Source organism: Sphaeramia orbicularis, chromosome 6 (assembly GCF_902148855.1).
Source record: "Sphaeramia orbicularis chromosome 6, fSphaOr1.1, whole genome shotgun sequence".
In the NCBI taxonomy this organism is placed as follows: domain Eukaryota; kingdom Metazoa; phylum Chordata; class Actinopteri; order Kurtiformes; family Apogonidae; genus Sphaeramia; species Sphaeramia orbicularis.
The window spans coordinates 11,655,793-11,670,918 of record NC_043962.1 but is presented as its reverse complement, the minus strand read 5'-3'; the positions used below and the strand labels follow the sequence as shown (position 1 = coordinate 11,670,918).

Here is a 15,126-nt window from a genome sequence, read left to right as displayed (position 1 = left end):
TACTAACCAGCCAGTGTTAGTCTGACTGGTTAGTGTAATGGTTAGAGAATAGGACTGTCACACAGAGGACTGGGGTTCAATTCCCAGGTAGAGCTGACTTTTTCCCCGTTATATTCATAAACAGAGGTTTGCTGCGTTTGATTGTGGGTATGTGACAATTTCCACAAAGAGGAAAGAGTACACACAGTACTTTTTTTTTCAAAATAAAAGCCCTATTAAAAATAATGAGTATTAAATAACTTCTTTTCATTTTTATGACCAATTGCTCGACTGCTTGTACAATTTTTATCCATTAAAAATTATTCTTCCTCACAGACACACACATGCTCACACAATAGGGTTTTTCAAAATAAAAATTCTTAAAATGTGGTAAATCATGAGTTTTATGCTCAATTATTCATACAATTTTAATTTATTATTCAAATTGATTCTGTCTCTCTCACACACACACACACACACACACATACACACATACACACAGTAGGGTTTTTCAAAATAAAAGTCTTAAAAGGTGATGGTGTTTTCAGCAGAGGGCTGCTGGTGTTCTGTTGGGATGAAAGGAGGATGTACACAAAAGAGTGAGAGCTGGTATCGGGATGGAGAGGTGTGAGTGGAGCTGAGGTGTTGATGGTCACGGGAGGCGGAATGCGCGGTGGGAGGTCCCACCCAATGCTGCTGGCAGCTTTAATTTTAATTGTGTTTACACATGTGCAGACATAAAAGAACAAAATAAATGTGATTAATCTGTATACATACGTGAAGACATCTGAGTAATGGAGAGAAATTTAGGTGCGTTAATCCGATTTCTCATAATCAAGTAACTGCCAATATCGGATAAATTCAATCAGATTATCCTGTTTACATGATCACTGGAATAATCGGATAACTGCAAAAATCGGATAATGATGGGAGTGTTGGTGTGGATGTAAATGGACTCAGTGATGGATCATGAAGCATCCGAACAGAATGAAGGCGTTTGTTGGTTCAGATGTGAAACTGTTGATCCGATCCAAATATCAGCTGGACTCGCACTGAACAACTGAGACTCTAAAAGTGGGACGTTTGTTCCTGAACTGTCACTGTGGTTGACTTCGCCTTCATTCGTCTTCGCCTCACACAGACCTGGAACAAACATGGCAGCAGACATGTCCAGTTCAGACTCCTGTGTGTGTGACTCAGTCTGAAGTCCAATGGATCCACTGAGGAAAGATGTGAACGTACCTTACAGAAGAAGAAGAAGAAGAGGGAAATAACACATATGAGCAGAGGCAGGACGATAAGCACCACCCTGACAGTCAGATGTGTCTCAGAGGCTGAAGAAACACAAAAGAAACAACCTTTAAAACAGCGTCCATGGAACATGTGTTTGAAGACAACGAAGAAATACCAAAGGAAGGAAGGAAGGACGGACGGACGGAAGGAAGGAAGGACGGACAGACAGATGGACAGACAGATGGACAGACAGATGGACAGACAGACGTTCATCCTGGCAGTTGATTGGATCTGGATTTTTATTTGTGTTTGCAATTGCCTCTGGAAATGTTTCTAGTCAAGAAAATACATTTTGTTGTATATGCACAATAGGAATGTAAGAAACAAAACTGTTAATTATTTAAAAAAAAAGGAAACCAATTGGTCCTTCATTATTAAGTGAAATGCCTTATTTCCTCTTGTGTATTTATAATTGCTCTTTAACCAAGCAAAAATAAGTTTTATTCGACTGCTCGATTAATCGAAGGAATTTTCAGTAGAATACTCGAATACTAAAATATACGATAGCTGCACCCCTAGTAATCACTGCCCCCACAGGACTGGTCTGGAGGCACTAGGCATGATGGGTAATAACTGCCCCCTACAGGCCTGGACTGGAGGCGTGTTACTGAGCTCATATTAATGGAGTGTTTGTCGGTTCAGCCCAGTCTCTGACAGGTCCAACTGGACCGGCTTTACCTGATCTCAGTTCTACCATCGTGGTTCTGCTCACACCTGTTCACTCTGATCACTGGGAACGGTGTGGAATATGGTCATGTGACTGTTACTGATGCATTGTGGGTGTTTTGTGTGCGTTTGTCCTGACGTTACCTCCCACAGTGAGATAGAGGGCGGGGCTCTGAGACGACGAGAAGCTGTGTTTGAAAACATCCACGTAATAAACACGTGTAGTTCCCTCGGCGGGCATGGCCCATGGCAGACAACAGGAAGTGGGCAGAGTGATTGACAGCCGTCAGGGTGAGGTTCAGCGGCTCCTCGGTGTCGGAGATCAGCTGGAAAGAGCCTCCTGGGTACTGTGGTTGGACGGAGCATGTGATGGTGAAGTTGGAGCCCAAGAGCACCCGGAACCCCTGCTGGTAGACCCCAAAGACCCCGTCAGACAGGGAGATGTTGGGCTGAGGCAGCAGATCTGTCCACACGCAGAGACATGATTGGACCAACCAGCACACATGAGCACAAACAACCAGTCACAGAATCCATCCTCCTCAGAGACACAGATGGATCTGATCCACAGGAGTTTGGGATGTGATGAACACTGACTAATGAAAACATGGAGGAAACAGAGCCGCAAGGTCACCTGGGCATCTTCAGAGTTTCACCGTGACATGTATTGCAGGAAGTGCAGCGCCACGCAGCAGTAGGAAAAGGCAATGAAGCCGTTTCCGTGTTTGTTTCTGCTGCGGCCATAACACAGCTGCGTTGAGCTGCACTTCCCACAATGCACGTCACGGTGAAATTGCGAAGATGTCCTGGTGACCTACGATCTGTGTGAACAAACGGACTGTTTATGGAGGACAACACGAAACTGTTCAGCACGAGGGAAGAGGTTCAGCTGAGGAGGAACAGAAAGACCAACGGAGTAGAGACAGTGAGGACATGACTGGGGTTGGACAGATACAAGTCATACAGTTTTAAGACACAGTTTGTGTCCATTGGTACCTGAACACACCACGTCCACACCAGATGGGAGTCTATCGGAACCATCTAGTCCAACACAGTCCCTCAGTCCAGCTGTCAGCTTTACACAAAGAACTGACACCAACCACACAGGTCTGGTTGTAGAATCATATGTGTTGTTGACTGAAACAGCTGACCCACAGTCCAAATACTGACACACAGCAGATCCAGACTCCAGGTCCCAGTCTGCAAATGGGTCTCCTACTGGTTTCCAGTGTCTCTGGTGTTGGATCTCCAAAGCACCAGCACAGCGGCTTGGCTGTCCCACCAACCTGACACCACCTGGATCTGAGCAGAGACACAGACATGAGTCAAAGGAACACACTGTCTTATGAAACCACCCCCCCCCTTGATACCTGTACAGGTGAGTCCAGCAGCTGTTCCAGGTGAGCAGGTCTTCCCAGCTGAGCTGGACCTTCTACAGTCCAGGACAGCAGACTCATGTCCTTCACAGTGGAGCTCACTGGTCCAGACTGGAGCCTCCCCCTCTCCATAGAGCCTCCCCTGGAGGAGCCCAGGAGCCCCACAGCCCAGCTCCCTACAGACCACCTGGGTGTCGTTAAGGTCCAAATCCTCTTCACACACTGAGGACCAGGACTGGTTGGACCGGACCTCTAGTCTGCCTGAACACAGACCGGAACCATGGACCAGTCTGACAGAGTCTGTGGACCCACAACAACACACAGACATGTTTAAAGTACACAAGAGCAGGAGGCCACGGCTCAGAGGGAGAGCAGGTCATCCAATAACCCAAGGGTTGACAGTTTGAAAACCACTCTGTCCTAGTCTGTCCAGTGTGTCCTTGGGCAAGACATGTCACACACAGAATGCAAATGGTCAGTGAATGCACCATAATGCAGTGTGTTTGATCAATGACCGGTGCACTGGTTCATCTCAGACCACTGGAAACATGTGGCTCATGTCAAACATCTGCATTTAAGGACATGGTTTAGTGTCAGTGATGTTTCCATGGTGTCCTCAGAGTCCAGCAGACCCATATAGAGCTGGAAAAAGAGCACATGGACCAACACAAAGTCCAGTTCAAACAAATGGACTCAGTCCTTCTGAGCGGTTCAACAGCCTGTTGGAAAGCAGAGTCATGTGACCACGTTCATGGACTGGAACTGAATTCAGCTGCATGTGTTTGATGTTTCAGTCCAACTGTCCAATGTGAGGACCTGGTCTGACTGGGTTTGGTTTGACACAGCTCAGATAAAACACACCTGAATGGACTCATGGAAAAACTGTGACAGAATCAGGACCATCATCAGTAGACTTACCTGAACAGGTGAGGAACAGGGCGGGGTTAGTGAAGACAGAATGTTTTCTCACACAGTCCGTCAGTGCAGGTGTAGAGAGAAGACAGATGGGGCTGATGAACCACTTAGGACCAAATGGTTTAGATCTTCTCCCAGAAACAGCAGATCCACAGTCCAGTCGACGACATATGACATCTGCTGCCTTCAGGGTCCAGGTGTCATAATAATTAAAATCATATTCCAAGTCTCTCCATTCTCCATGATGTTTGATCTGTACTGTACCGCTACAGCGACTGGCTCCTCCCACCAGTCTGACATCATTAGGATCTGATCAAATACAAGTGACAGATAAATGAGCTCAAAGTGAGTGAACTGATGTCAGCTGGTGTCAGTCAAAGCTCCGCCCACCTGTGCAGGTAAGGTCCACAGCTGTTCCAGATGAGCAGGTCTGTGCCCCTGAGCTTCCACAGTCCAGCAGAGCAGACTCATGGCCTTCACACTGGAACATCTGCACCACAGGAGCCTCTGCTGCTCCAGAGAGCGCCGCCTGGAGGAGCCCAGGATTCAATTCAATTCAATTCAACTTTATTTGTATAGCCCAATATCACAACAAGGTTATCTCAAAGGGCTTTACAGAGTCAGTTAGAGTAAACAACAGTCAAATGAACAGCAAGAAAATGAGTAGTGTCCAGGGCATCCCCCGTCCTTAGACCCTCCTTCTCGGCAAGGAGCCCCACAGCCCAGCTCCCTACAGACCACCTGGGCACCATGAAGGTCCAAGTGTCCTTCACACACTGAGGACCAGGACCTGGACTGGTTAGACCAGACCTCCAGTCTGCCTGAACACACACTGGACCCATGGACCAGTCTGACAGAGTCTGTGGACACAGATGGAAGAAGACTGGAATAAACTAGAGTCTGAAGTGGACTCTAAGGGACTGTAGTGGACTGGAGCAGACCAGGGTCTGGGGCTTGGACTATATAGTGGATTTTACTGGACTGTAGTGGACTCACATTCATATGTGTTTGTGTTTGTTTCTTCTGTGTGACATGATGTTCATCAGCTGTTTGTTTGTGGATGTGGATATTATTGATTGATTGTATTGATCAGTTTGTGTGAGTTCATATTAAGTGTGAGTTGAAGTCTTGGACCGACCAGGATCTGAGAGTCCACAGAGTCTGGAGCCCACAGTGGCAATGGAAGGGTTAGGGTTCAGTGTTAATGCTCTTACCTGAACAATTCAGCTCCAGGGATGTACGGAAATATATATCAGATCTAAAACAGTCATTCAGTTCAGATTCATCACAGATTCGACTGATCCTCCAATTATCTGTAAGTGAACCAGTGTCTCTGTTTCTCAGTGAAACTGCAGATCCACAGTCCAGTTCTGCACAAACTCTGTTTCCTGACTTCCTGTACCAATATAACCCATCCACTGGTTTCCAGTTTCCGTCCTGTCGTTTCATCTCCAGGTCACCATGACAACGACTGGCTCCTCCCACCAACCTGAAGTGGACCGACTCTGTAGAAATAAGACAGACCAGTCAGAGTCCAGTCCAGAACCACACCAGCCCATCTGGACCACATGGACTGGATTATTGACCACTTATGGTTTCCATGTGTGAACAGTGTTTTCAGTCCCACTGACAGATTTTCTGTATCCAAACGGACTCAGTTCATCCCTCATTCATTCATTCATTCAGTGAATTGAATGGCTCAGTCTGCTCCTGTTTGTCAGTGTTTCCTACTTGTCCAAATGTCAGGAACAGGAGCTGAGCATGCTCAGTGGAGCTTCTGTAAACCCATCATTCCTGAATCCTCTGCATTGGCTCCAGTTTGTTCAGATGAAAACCACCTGAACCAGAATGTTCAGCTTGAACTAGGCCGGGGTATCATGGCCAATTTCCTTAAACAATTTGATTTCGATTCATAAGGTTCTGAATCAATTAATTGCGATTTGATTCGATTTGATTCAGTATTAATTGATTGATTCAGATTCATTTAGTGATGAGTTGTAACTTGATTATTTGACTACTGTAGCCATGCAACACAGAATCAATATTGATATTAGAAAGAAAATTAATCTGACATTTCATCAGTAAACAGATGAATCTGCTCTGAAATAATGAACAGGACACAAACATGTCCATGTTTCTCCAGTGGATCTGAACAGACTTCTGTCTCATCTTTATTCTGTTTTATACCTGGTGCTTCCAGCCTTAAGGCACATTACTATCACCCTGGGGCACTGACACCAGTTTGGCCCCCTGAAACAGACTCATGTTGGGCCCTTGGTACAAGAAACTCACTGGAGGGGGAGGGTGGACGGAGCTTCCTGATTTCTGCTTTACTATTCCTCTAACTCCGCCCTCAGCCACAGGTGATCCAAGTTAGTATTTCTAGAGCTTCTGCGACCTGCCTCCACCGGCCAGTTCCTCCGCACTGCAGGTTCAAGTTTGAGGCCAGGAGGACCTCCCACTGAGGGGTTTTCTCCACCCTTTCTTCCACAGAGGGGTTTTCCCCACCCTTCCTCCCACTGAGGGGTTTTCTCCACCCTTCCTTCCACTGAGGGGTTTTCCACACCCTTCCTCCGCGTTCCTCCCGCGCCAAAACTGTCACGAGCACGACCAAGTCTCCGCAAGGGGCTCGTGAGACGAAGCCGGCTGTGCTTCTGCGCCGGCGGTTTCCAGGTCATTTACTCGTGGTCCTGCTCTGAAAAATCAGTCTCATCCACCATTAATTGATTGCGCAAAATTAAAAAGAATTTGATCCAAAATTGATTGAATCGATTTTTTTTTTTACCCAGCCCTAGCCTGAACCCATTTCACATCCCTCCTTTCTCCATTTCTTACCTGTTGAGGTGTTGTTGTTTTCAGACAGGAGCCCTGCAGGAAAAACACAAAGGACAGCCATGAAAACAGGACAATATGGTGATTAGAAATAAAACAGGACAATATGGTGCTGGTCTTCTTCCGGTTGAGTGGATGCTGGTGTGACCTGCTGCCGCTGCTCACGAGCAATTTTATAGTGTTTTAAATGGTTTTTATTCCCAAAATGTACTGAGTAATTGTATGTATGTGGGAACCAAGCGACCAAATCTCCTCTCACTAGCGCGACAGTTGCTTTTATTCATAGAACCCACATGAAACACATTGACAGAAACCCTGGGGCTAACTCTGAAGAGCATCCTCACGTTTCCAGCTTTTATACTTTTTGGGCTTGGTGGTATCTTCGCCCCAAGCCCTTCCCCTTATCTTATATCATTTGGGTGTTTCAGCTGTTAAGTTCTAATATCTGTTTTTATCAGTGTCCAGGCATTCGTTCACAGGTTAAAAAATAATTCTGGCTGGGCGGCTCCACGCAGATCCTGTTTCCAGCCTCTACGTTTCGTCGTCTCAGCCGTTACCCTGTTTTATTTTTCACTGCTTGGATACAGATACATAGATTACATGGTCCAGTGTACATGTGGCGTTTCAAACAAGCAGTAATCGTACCACTTCCATAGTTCAACCATCCATGTATGTACTGTCTCTTATCTGTGCCCCCCTGGTGCTTTCCCATACCTCGCTATCTCCCTAGTCTTCCAACTTTGACCCAGGGAGGCTGGGTGTTTTCTCTGTGTCAGCATTTGGATTGAACAGTTTGAGGCTTCCACATTCAGACTCAACAGGTCGACTAACGCTGCCACCAAACACGACAACACCACTGTCAACTTCGGTCTCCTCAACATCTGCTCCCTCACAAGCAGAGGACATCTGATTCAGGACCTCCTCACTGACCTTAAGTTCCCCTTCCTGTGTCTTACTGAAACCAGGCAACAGACCGACTTTTCACAGCTAAGTGAATCTGCTCTTCCGGCTTTGTTTACATCTGCTGTGCCCATGGCAACGGTCGGGGAGGAGGTCTCGCGATAATTCACCTTTAGAAGTGGAAGGTCCTACCTGTGTCTGTGCCTGCCTTCAGCTCCTTTGAATGGAATGTGTTCATGCTGCCTGGACCCTCTCCATCAACTGTCTCAATAGTTTATCACACACACACACACACACACACACACACACCCCAAGCACCACAGTGACTTTTTAAATGGTTTGACCACTTTACTCACCCACCTACATTACTGGTCGAAAGTTTTAGAACACCCCAATTTTTCCAGTTTTGTATTGAAATTCCAGCAGTTCCAGTCCAATGAACAGCTTGAAATGGTACAAAGGTAAGCGTGAGCTGCGAGAGGTTAAAAAAAAAAAAAAAAAAGAGGGTAAGGTTAAACAAAACTGAAAATTAATGTACATTTCAGAATTATACAAAAAAGCAAACAAGAAATGGGTTAACAACTAAAAGCACTTCTGCAGCAATGGAGGTTGATCAAGCCTCGAAAGTTGGTGTTACCAGTTCCTACAGGTGTCCCAACATTTGTGAATTCCTTCCAACCCCCTGTGTCTGCAGAAAAGTAGTGTTGGAACACACTTTGGTACCATACCGTTGGAGTATTGTTTGAACAGGATTGGACTGCAGAAAGTAGTGTGTTACTATAAAAATGAAGAAGAGGAAAAGGCAATTAACCATAGAAGAGAGACAGAGCATCAGAAGACTGAGAAATGTAGGTGTGTCCTCCAGAGAACTGTCCAAGAAAGTCCAGGTGTCAGTAAGTCCAGTTTCCTTCACCATCCAAAGGCAATCAGAAACTGGACTGGGAAATGCAGACAGGAAGAGGTCTGGAAGAGCCAAAGACACAACAGAATCAGAAGACAAGTTTATGACAGTCAACAGCTGGAGTGAGAGGAGACTGACAGGACAACAGCTGAACGCACAGAGAAGATAGAGGAGGAGTAAGAGAGTCTGAGTTTACACTGGGAACACCAGATGAACAGTTGAGTTTACACTGGGAACAGCAGACTGAACAGTTGCAGGTTTGATGGGTCCAGTTGCAGCAGAAAGCCATTGGTGAGACTTCAGAGTCAGAAAAAGAGGCTTGGCTGGGCCATGAAACAGCACCAGTGGACTACTGAAGACTGGCAGAAGACTACTGAAGACTGGAAGAAGGGCTTATGGACTGATCAAACATCCAAATGTTCAGTCTGGTGTTCCCAGTGTAAACTCAACTGTTCAGTCTGGTGTTCCCAGTGTAAACTCAACTGTTCAGTCTGGTGTTCCCAGTGTAAACTCAACTGTTCAGTCTGGTGTTCCCAGTGTAAACTCAACTGTTCAGTCTGGTGTTCCCAGTGTAAACTCAACTGTTCAGTCTGGTGTTCCCAGTGTAAACTCAACTGTTCAGTCTGGTGTTCCCAGTGTAAACTCAACTGTATAAATAATTCTGGTCTTCCCCCCGTTCAGCAGATGAAGTTCACATCTCCGACCATGTCCTCCTCTCCTTCAACACCACACTCTGCCTCACCACTCTAAAGCCGTCACGTCTCATCTCATTTCCAAATATTAAGGACATCGGTTTATGCACTCTCTCCTCAAACATCGACAACATTCTAGTCCCAGACTCCCCCTCAACTCCTGATGAACTTGCTGCATTCTACAATAATAGTCTGACCAACATTCTCCATTCTCTTGCCCCTCTGAAAACACGGTCTGTTTCCTTCTCCTCAACTGCCCCCTGGTACACCCCTGAACTCCGACAAATGAAGGCTAAAGGTCGACAACTTGAGCAACTCCGCTGTTGTGAATAATTAAGAAGAAAAAAACAAAGTCAGGAATGCTCCTCTGGGAATATCTCCCTTACACAGGGGCGTTTGCACATCATAACTAATATAAAAGGAGCTAACCATTCACTACGTCCGTGATAAACTCTTTTGCCAAATATGATGTTACGTTAATGACTTTGTTACCTCTGCCAGGAGGTATTGTGATCACTTTGCTATGTGTGTTTGCGTGCGTGCATGCGTGTTTGTTTGTTTGTTCGCAAGATAACTCAAAAAGTTATGGACAGATTTTCATGAAATTTTCAGGAAATGTTGATACTGGCACAAGGAAGAAATGATTAAATTTTGGTGGTGATTGGGGGTGGCAGATCTGTCTTGGTGGAGGTCTGCGCTCTCCGAGTGCTTTTCTTGTTTTGAACATGGCTTTGGTGGGAACATCCTCTCTTTCCTGCTTCCAAATCAAATTTCCACAGGTCATGGTACTCTGGACACACAAAATGATTTATCAGATATTACTCAACTTCATGAAATAAGATAAACACACTTAAGAACGTGTCAAATCCCACATCACAAAAAAACTGGTCTCACTCTCCACATGGACGTGCTCCGAACCAAGGTCATTATCGTTAACGAAAACTAACGAAATGACGAGAACTAGAATTGTAAAAACATTTTCATTAACTGAAATAAATAAAAACTATAATCAAAAGAAAAAAACAATAACTAACTGAAACTGTATTGTGTGTTTACAAAACTAAAACATATTAAAATTCTAGATAAAATTCCCTTAGTTTTTGTCTTTGTCAATGTCGGATTGATATCAAATTGATTTATTTCCCTCAAGCAATTTTAGCTGCTGGCACCATACGATATTTAACAGTCCGTCACTTTTTGTCACTTGTCGTTTCCAGTCGTCTTCTGGTCCCCACTCTACCTGGAAACATGGAGACTAAAGTTGGGAGAAAGCAGCAGAGTCCTGTCTGGGATTTATTTGAATTTGACAGCAAAGAAGATAAAACATATGAAGAAACTAAAACTAAACTAAAACTAAGCATTTAGAAAATAACAAAAACTAATTAAAAAAACAGCAAACCTGCTCTAAAAAGTAATTAAAACTAACTGAATTAGAGGAGAAAAAAAAGTCAAAACTAAATAAAACAAAACTATAATGAAAAATCCAAAACTCCAAACACAAATACAGCACCATAAGGACTCAGTTACTAAAACCAAATCAAACTACTGTTCTGCTTTAATCATGTCTTCAGAAGGAAACACCTGAACACTGTTAACCCTGCTCTATTAAACTATACAGCCACCTAACAACCCCCCCATACTCATCGAGCGTCTGTCAATCTCTACTTCAATTCTTCAATGAGACAATCCTCAACATCCACCTGCACCTACCTGCCTCTCCACCTGAACCACTCACGCTGCCACAGTCATTTTCCACTTTTCAACTCCCCGATACCTCTGTAATCGTCAGCCTCAAGGTTCTAATAGTTTTAGATTTTTAATTATAGTTTAGTTTTATTTAGTTTTGACTTTTTTTTTTCTCTAATTCAGTTAGTTTTAATTATTTTTTTGGGCAGGTTTGCTAGTTTTTATTAGTTGTCAATTTTTTCTGAATGCTTAGTTTTAGTTTAGTTTAGTTTTAGTATTAATTTCAGTTTTTTCATATATTTTATCTTCCGTCCTATTTAAAGAAATTAGTGAGGTTACCCTGGACACTTTATCTGGGGGTCAGGTTAGGGCGGCTCTGACTGAGCACAGACTCAAACATATGTAAAGTACTATGGATAAATTCCCAATAGCAGGTTGGAGGCGGTAATGTAGGTGGGGGTGTGATCCATACACAACGTCACTAATGTGAAACTGAAACTTTGCATACTTTCACCGTTGGCCTCCTGACTTCTATACCTCTTATACACCGCTGATCTTAGACAAAATTTTCACACGTTCTATCCTATATCAACACTGACAAAGACGAAAACTAAGGGAATTTTAAACATAATTTTTATATGTTTTAGTTAGTTTTGTAAGTGTAACCCGTTCAATATATATGTTTATATAATTACACAAAATTGGGTTAAATTGTCATTTTCATTCATAGTTTATGCATACCTGGTGTCTTCCTTATTGTACAGTTTGTTTGGGGTGTTAGTCCTCCAGCCACACCCACTTCTTCTTCATGTGTCCCCCCGTAGTGTTTGTGTATAAATTCCCTGTGTGCCCGTAGCTCTCCCCTTTTTCATGTTGTCTCTAGCGGGAGGTCTGTGTTCATATCGTCATATCCCGTGTATTTATACATTTATTTGCTGATGTTTCTTATTATTTGTGTTATCCATGTTTGTTAAGTTGTGTTTACTTTGATGTTGAACTTGTTGGTTTTGTTGTCTGTGCCGCGCGGTGTTGACATGATGTTTTCATCATTGTAGATCTGGGTACAGGACCTAATGTAGCATCCCAGCTAACTGTCTTTATAATCCTGTTGTCCAGGGTAAATAAATGGAGACTGCTTCCGCATGAGATCACTGTGTCCCGAGTTTATGCTCTTCCAATAACACAACGCAGAGGGAATAGTCCGGTCACATAAGCACACAATACAGTTTCAGTTAGTTATCGTTTTTTTCTTTAAATTTTTGTTTTTATTTATTTCAGTTGACGAAAATGTTTTTTCAATTTTAGCTTTCGTCATTTCGTTCGTTTTTGTTAACGATAATAACCTTGGTCAGCCTCATCAAAAACTCCAAACCCTCCACCTGTGACCTAGACCCCCACACACACACACACACACACACACACACACACACACACACACACACACACACACACATCTCTGGTCAAATCCTGCCTTCCCTCTCTCCTTCTGCCATCACTTAATCTTCCCTCACCACTGGAACTGTTCCTCCACAATTCAAACTGCAGCCGTCACCTCCAAAATTCATGAAAAAATAGTCGCCACTCAACTCCACACCTGTAATGACTAATATTCTCTATGAGTGGATCAGTAAAGGTGCTTCAGACTCTTCATGCACTGGTGTGTGTTGAGAGGAAACACAACATGTATGTGTTTGATCCTGATCCATAAAACCAACACAGACCAGTTAAAGACAGAACCTGAGGCTGATGAAAGCACAACACACATTTGCACTGGTTTATTCCATGGGATCTATGACAGAAGTCAATAACGAACACAGTCAGCAGCTCCTCCTGCTAAATCAGCTCTGACACTGTCACTGCTGGAACAGACAGGATTCAGCAAACCAACAATATTTGACTGGATTCACACTGATCTGAGTTGGACCCTCGGGTACCATCATGACAGTCACATGACCATCAGCACACGCTAGGATTGATATCAAACACACACACGACATGTCTGTAACCATGGAGACAAACCTGTCAAACAGCAGTTAACCCTTTCAGCTCTGTGTCCGTCCATCATTCAGTCCACTTACCTTGAATGGACACGGAGAGGAAAACCAGAACGTATGGTGTGAGGTCCATGTCCAGTCAGACGCTCTTTTCTTTTCTTTTCTTTTCTTTTCTTTTCTTTTCTTTTCTTCTCGGAGCCGCTCAAGTTGACGGCGGTCATCCGGACCCGCTGTGTGCTTTTAAAGGAAACTGAAGGAGGAAGGGGGTGGTGTGTGGTTACCATGGAGATGGAAGACCACATCCTCTTTCCACAGGACACGGGGGCCCACTGATCTGCCTTGGCAAAGGTCTGTGCTCTCCGAGTGCTTTTCTTGTTATTATTGTCCTCACTGAACCATCCTACTCCACTAGTGGTGCTGAGCTACTGACCAACTCCAGACACAAACAGTACCTTGGTCCAGACCATTGAAAGGACAAATAACCATGAATATGACAACAGAGGAAACAAGAAAAGTACTCGGAGAGCGCAGACCTCTACCAAGACAGATCTGCTCCCCCACCCCCCCCCCCCCACCCCATCACCACCAAAATTTAATCATTTCTTCCTAGTGCCAGTATCAACATTTCCTGAAAATTTCCTGAAAATCCGTCCATAATTTTTTGAGTTATCTAGCTAACAAACAAACAAACATGCACACAAACACACAAACACACAAAGCAAAGTGATCCCAATACCTCCTGGCAGAGGTAACTATCAAACCTGCTCTAAAAACTAATTAAAACTAACTGAACTAGAGAAAAAAAGTCAAAAGTAAATAAAACTAAACTATAATGAAAAATCCAAAACTATTAGAACCTTGGTCTGCACCTGCAGCTGTGGGGATGTTTATCTTCATGTGTGGGGTCTGGAACATAAAAAATAGATTCAGATTTAGAACATCCTTATGTGTGTACCCCAAACTGACCCCAGAGGAACACCAATGTGTGCAATATGTGTTCAGCACATTGAAAAGATATCATCATGATAATTTTATGCTTAATCAGTTGTCCCTGTCAAATTAAGACAATTCCTGAAATATGAAGCAAAAAAATGTCAACTATTATTTTTTGGATGATAAACATTGAATGGATAATACAAGGGTTGAAAGAAATAAAAATAAAAAATGCATCTGAAAAATAATGTTGCATCATGCTATTTCCATTCAAGCTAATTATTTAATGTGAAAAAGCCGAAAATTTTACTTTCCTGGTTCTCATCACTGTGATGTAAGGTTATTATCGTTAATGAAAACTAACAAAATGACAAAAACTAGAACTGCAAAAACATTTTCATTAACTGAAATAAATAAAAACTATAATTAAATGAAAAAAGATAACTGAAACTGTATTGTGTGTTTACAAAACTAACTAAAACAGATAAAAATTATGAATAAAATTCCCTTCGTTTTTGTCTTTGTCAACGTTGGATTGATACAAAAGTGATTTATTTCGCTCTAGCAATTTTAGCTAGCAGCACCATATGACACTTGACGGTCTGTCACTTGCGTTCACTTGTGGTTTCCAGTCGTCTTCTCGTTCCCACTCTACCTGGAAACATGGAGACTAAAGTTGGAGGAAAGCAGCAGAGTCCTGTCTGGGATTTATTTGAATATGATAGCGAAGAAGAGAAAAGATACGACAAAACTAAAATTAATACTAAAACTAAACTAAAAATAAGCCTTTAGAAGAAAAGGAAAACTAATAAAAACTAGCAAACCTGCTCTAAAAACTAATTAAACTAACTAAATAAAAGTAAACTATAATGAAAAATCCAAAACTATTGTAGCCTTGGTTCTCAGGAGGTTTAAATTATTTATCGTTGTATCATTTGCTCAAATAATATAAACTTGTGCAG

At 43.2% G+C, this 15,126-nt stretch overlaps 1 protein-coding gene across 1 annotated transcript; it reads right to left on the bottom strand.

Annotated features, from left to right (window-relative positions):
• Positions 1-4,702: 4,702 nt before the first annotated feature.
• Positions 4,703-13,520, bottom strand: LOC115421694 (scavenger receptor cysteine-rich type 1 protein M160-like). The gene is made up of 4 exons (XM_030137696.1): positions 13,316-13,520; positions 7,062-7,094; positions 5,441-5,731; positions 4,703-4,755 (listed from the first exon to the last, which is right to left on the bottom strand). Exons 1-4 carry the CDS (start codon positions 13,362-13,364, stop codon positions 4,703-4,705), a joined length of 426 nt encoding a protein of 141 aa, XP_029993556.1. The 5' UTR covers positions 13,365-13,520.
• Between the last annotated feature and the right edge of the window lie 1,606 nt (positions 13,521-15,126).

Excerpts from the sequence above, each read along its gene's own strand:
- LOC115421694 (XM_030137696.1), bottom strand. The coding sequence starts at position 13,364 with ATGGACCTCACACCATACGTTCTGGTTTTCCTCTCCGTGTCCATTCAA. Across the intron at positions 7,095-13,315 it reads CCTCTCCGTGTCCATTCAAG|GGCTCCTGTCTGAAAACAAC; the intron begins GTAAGTGGACTG and ends TTTTTCCTGCAG. Across the intron at positions 4,756-5,440 it reads CCTGGAGCTGAATTGTTCAG|GCGGCGCTCTCTGGAGCAGC; the intron begins GTAAGAGCATTA and ends GGGCTCCTCCAG.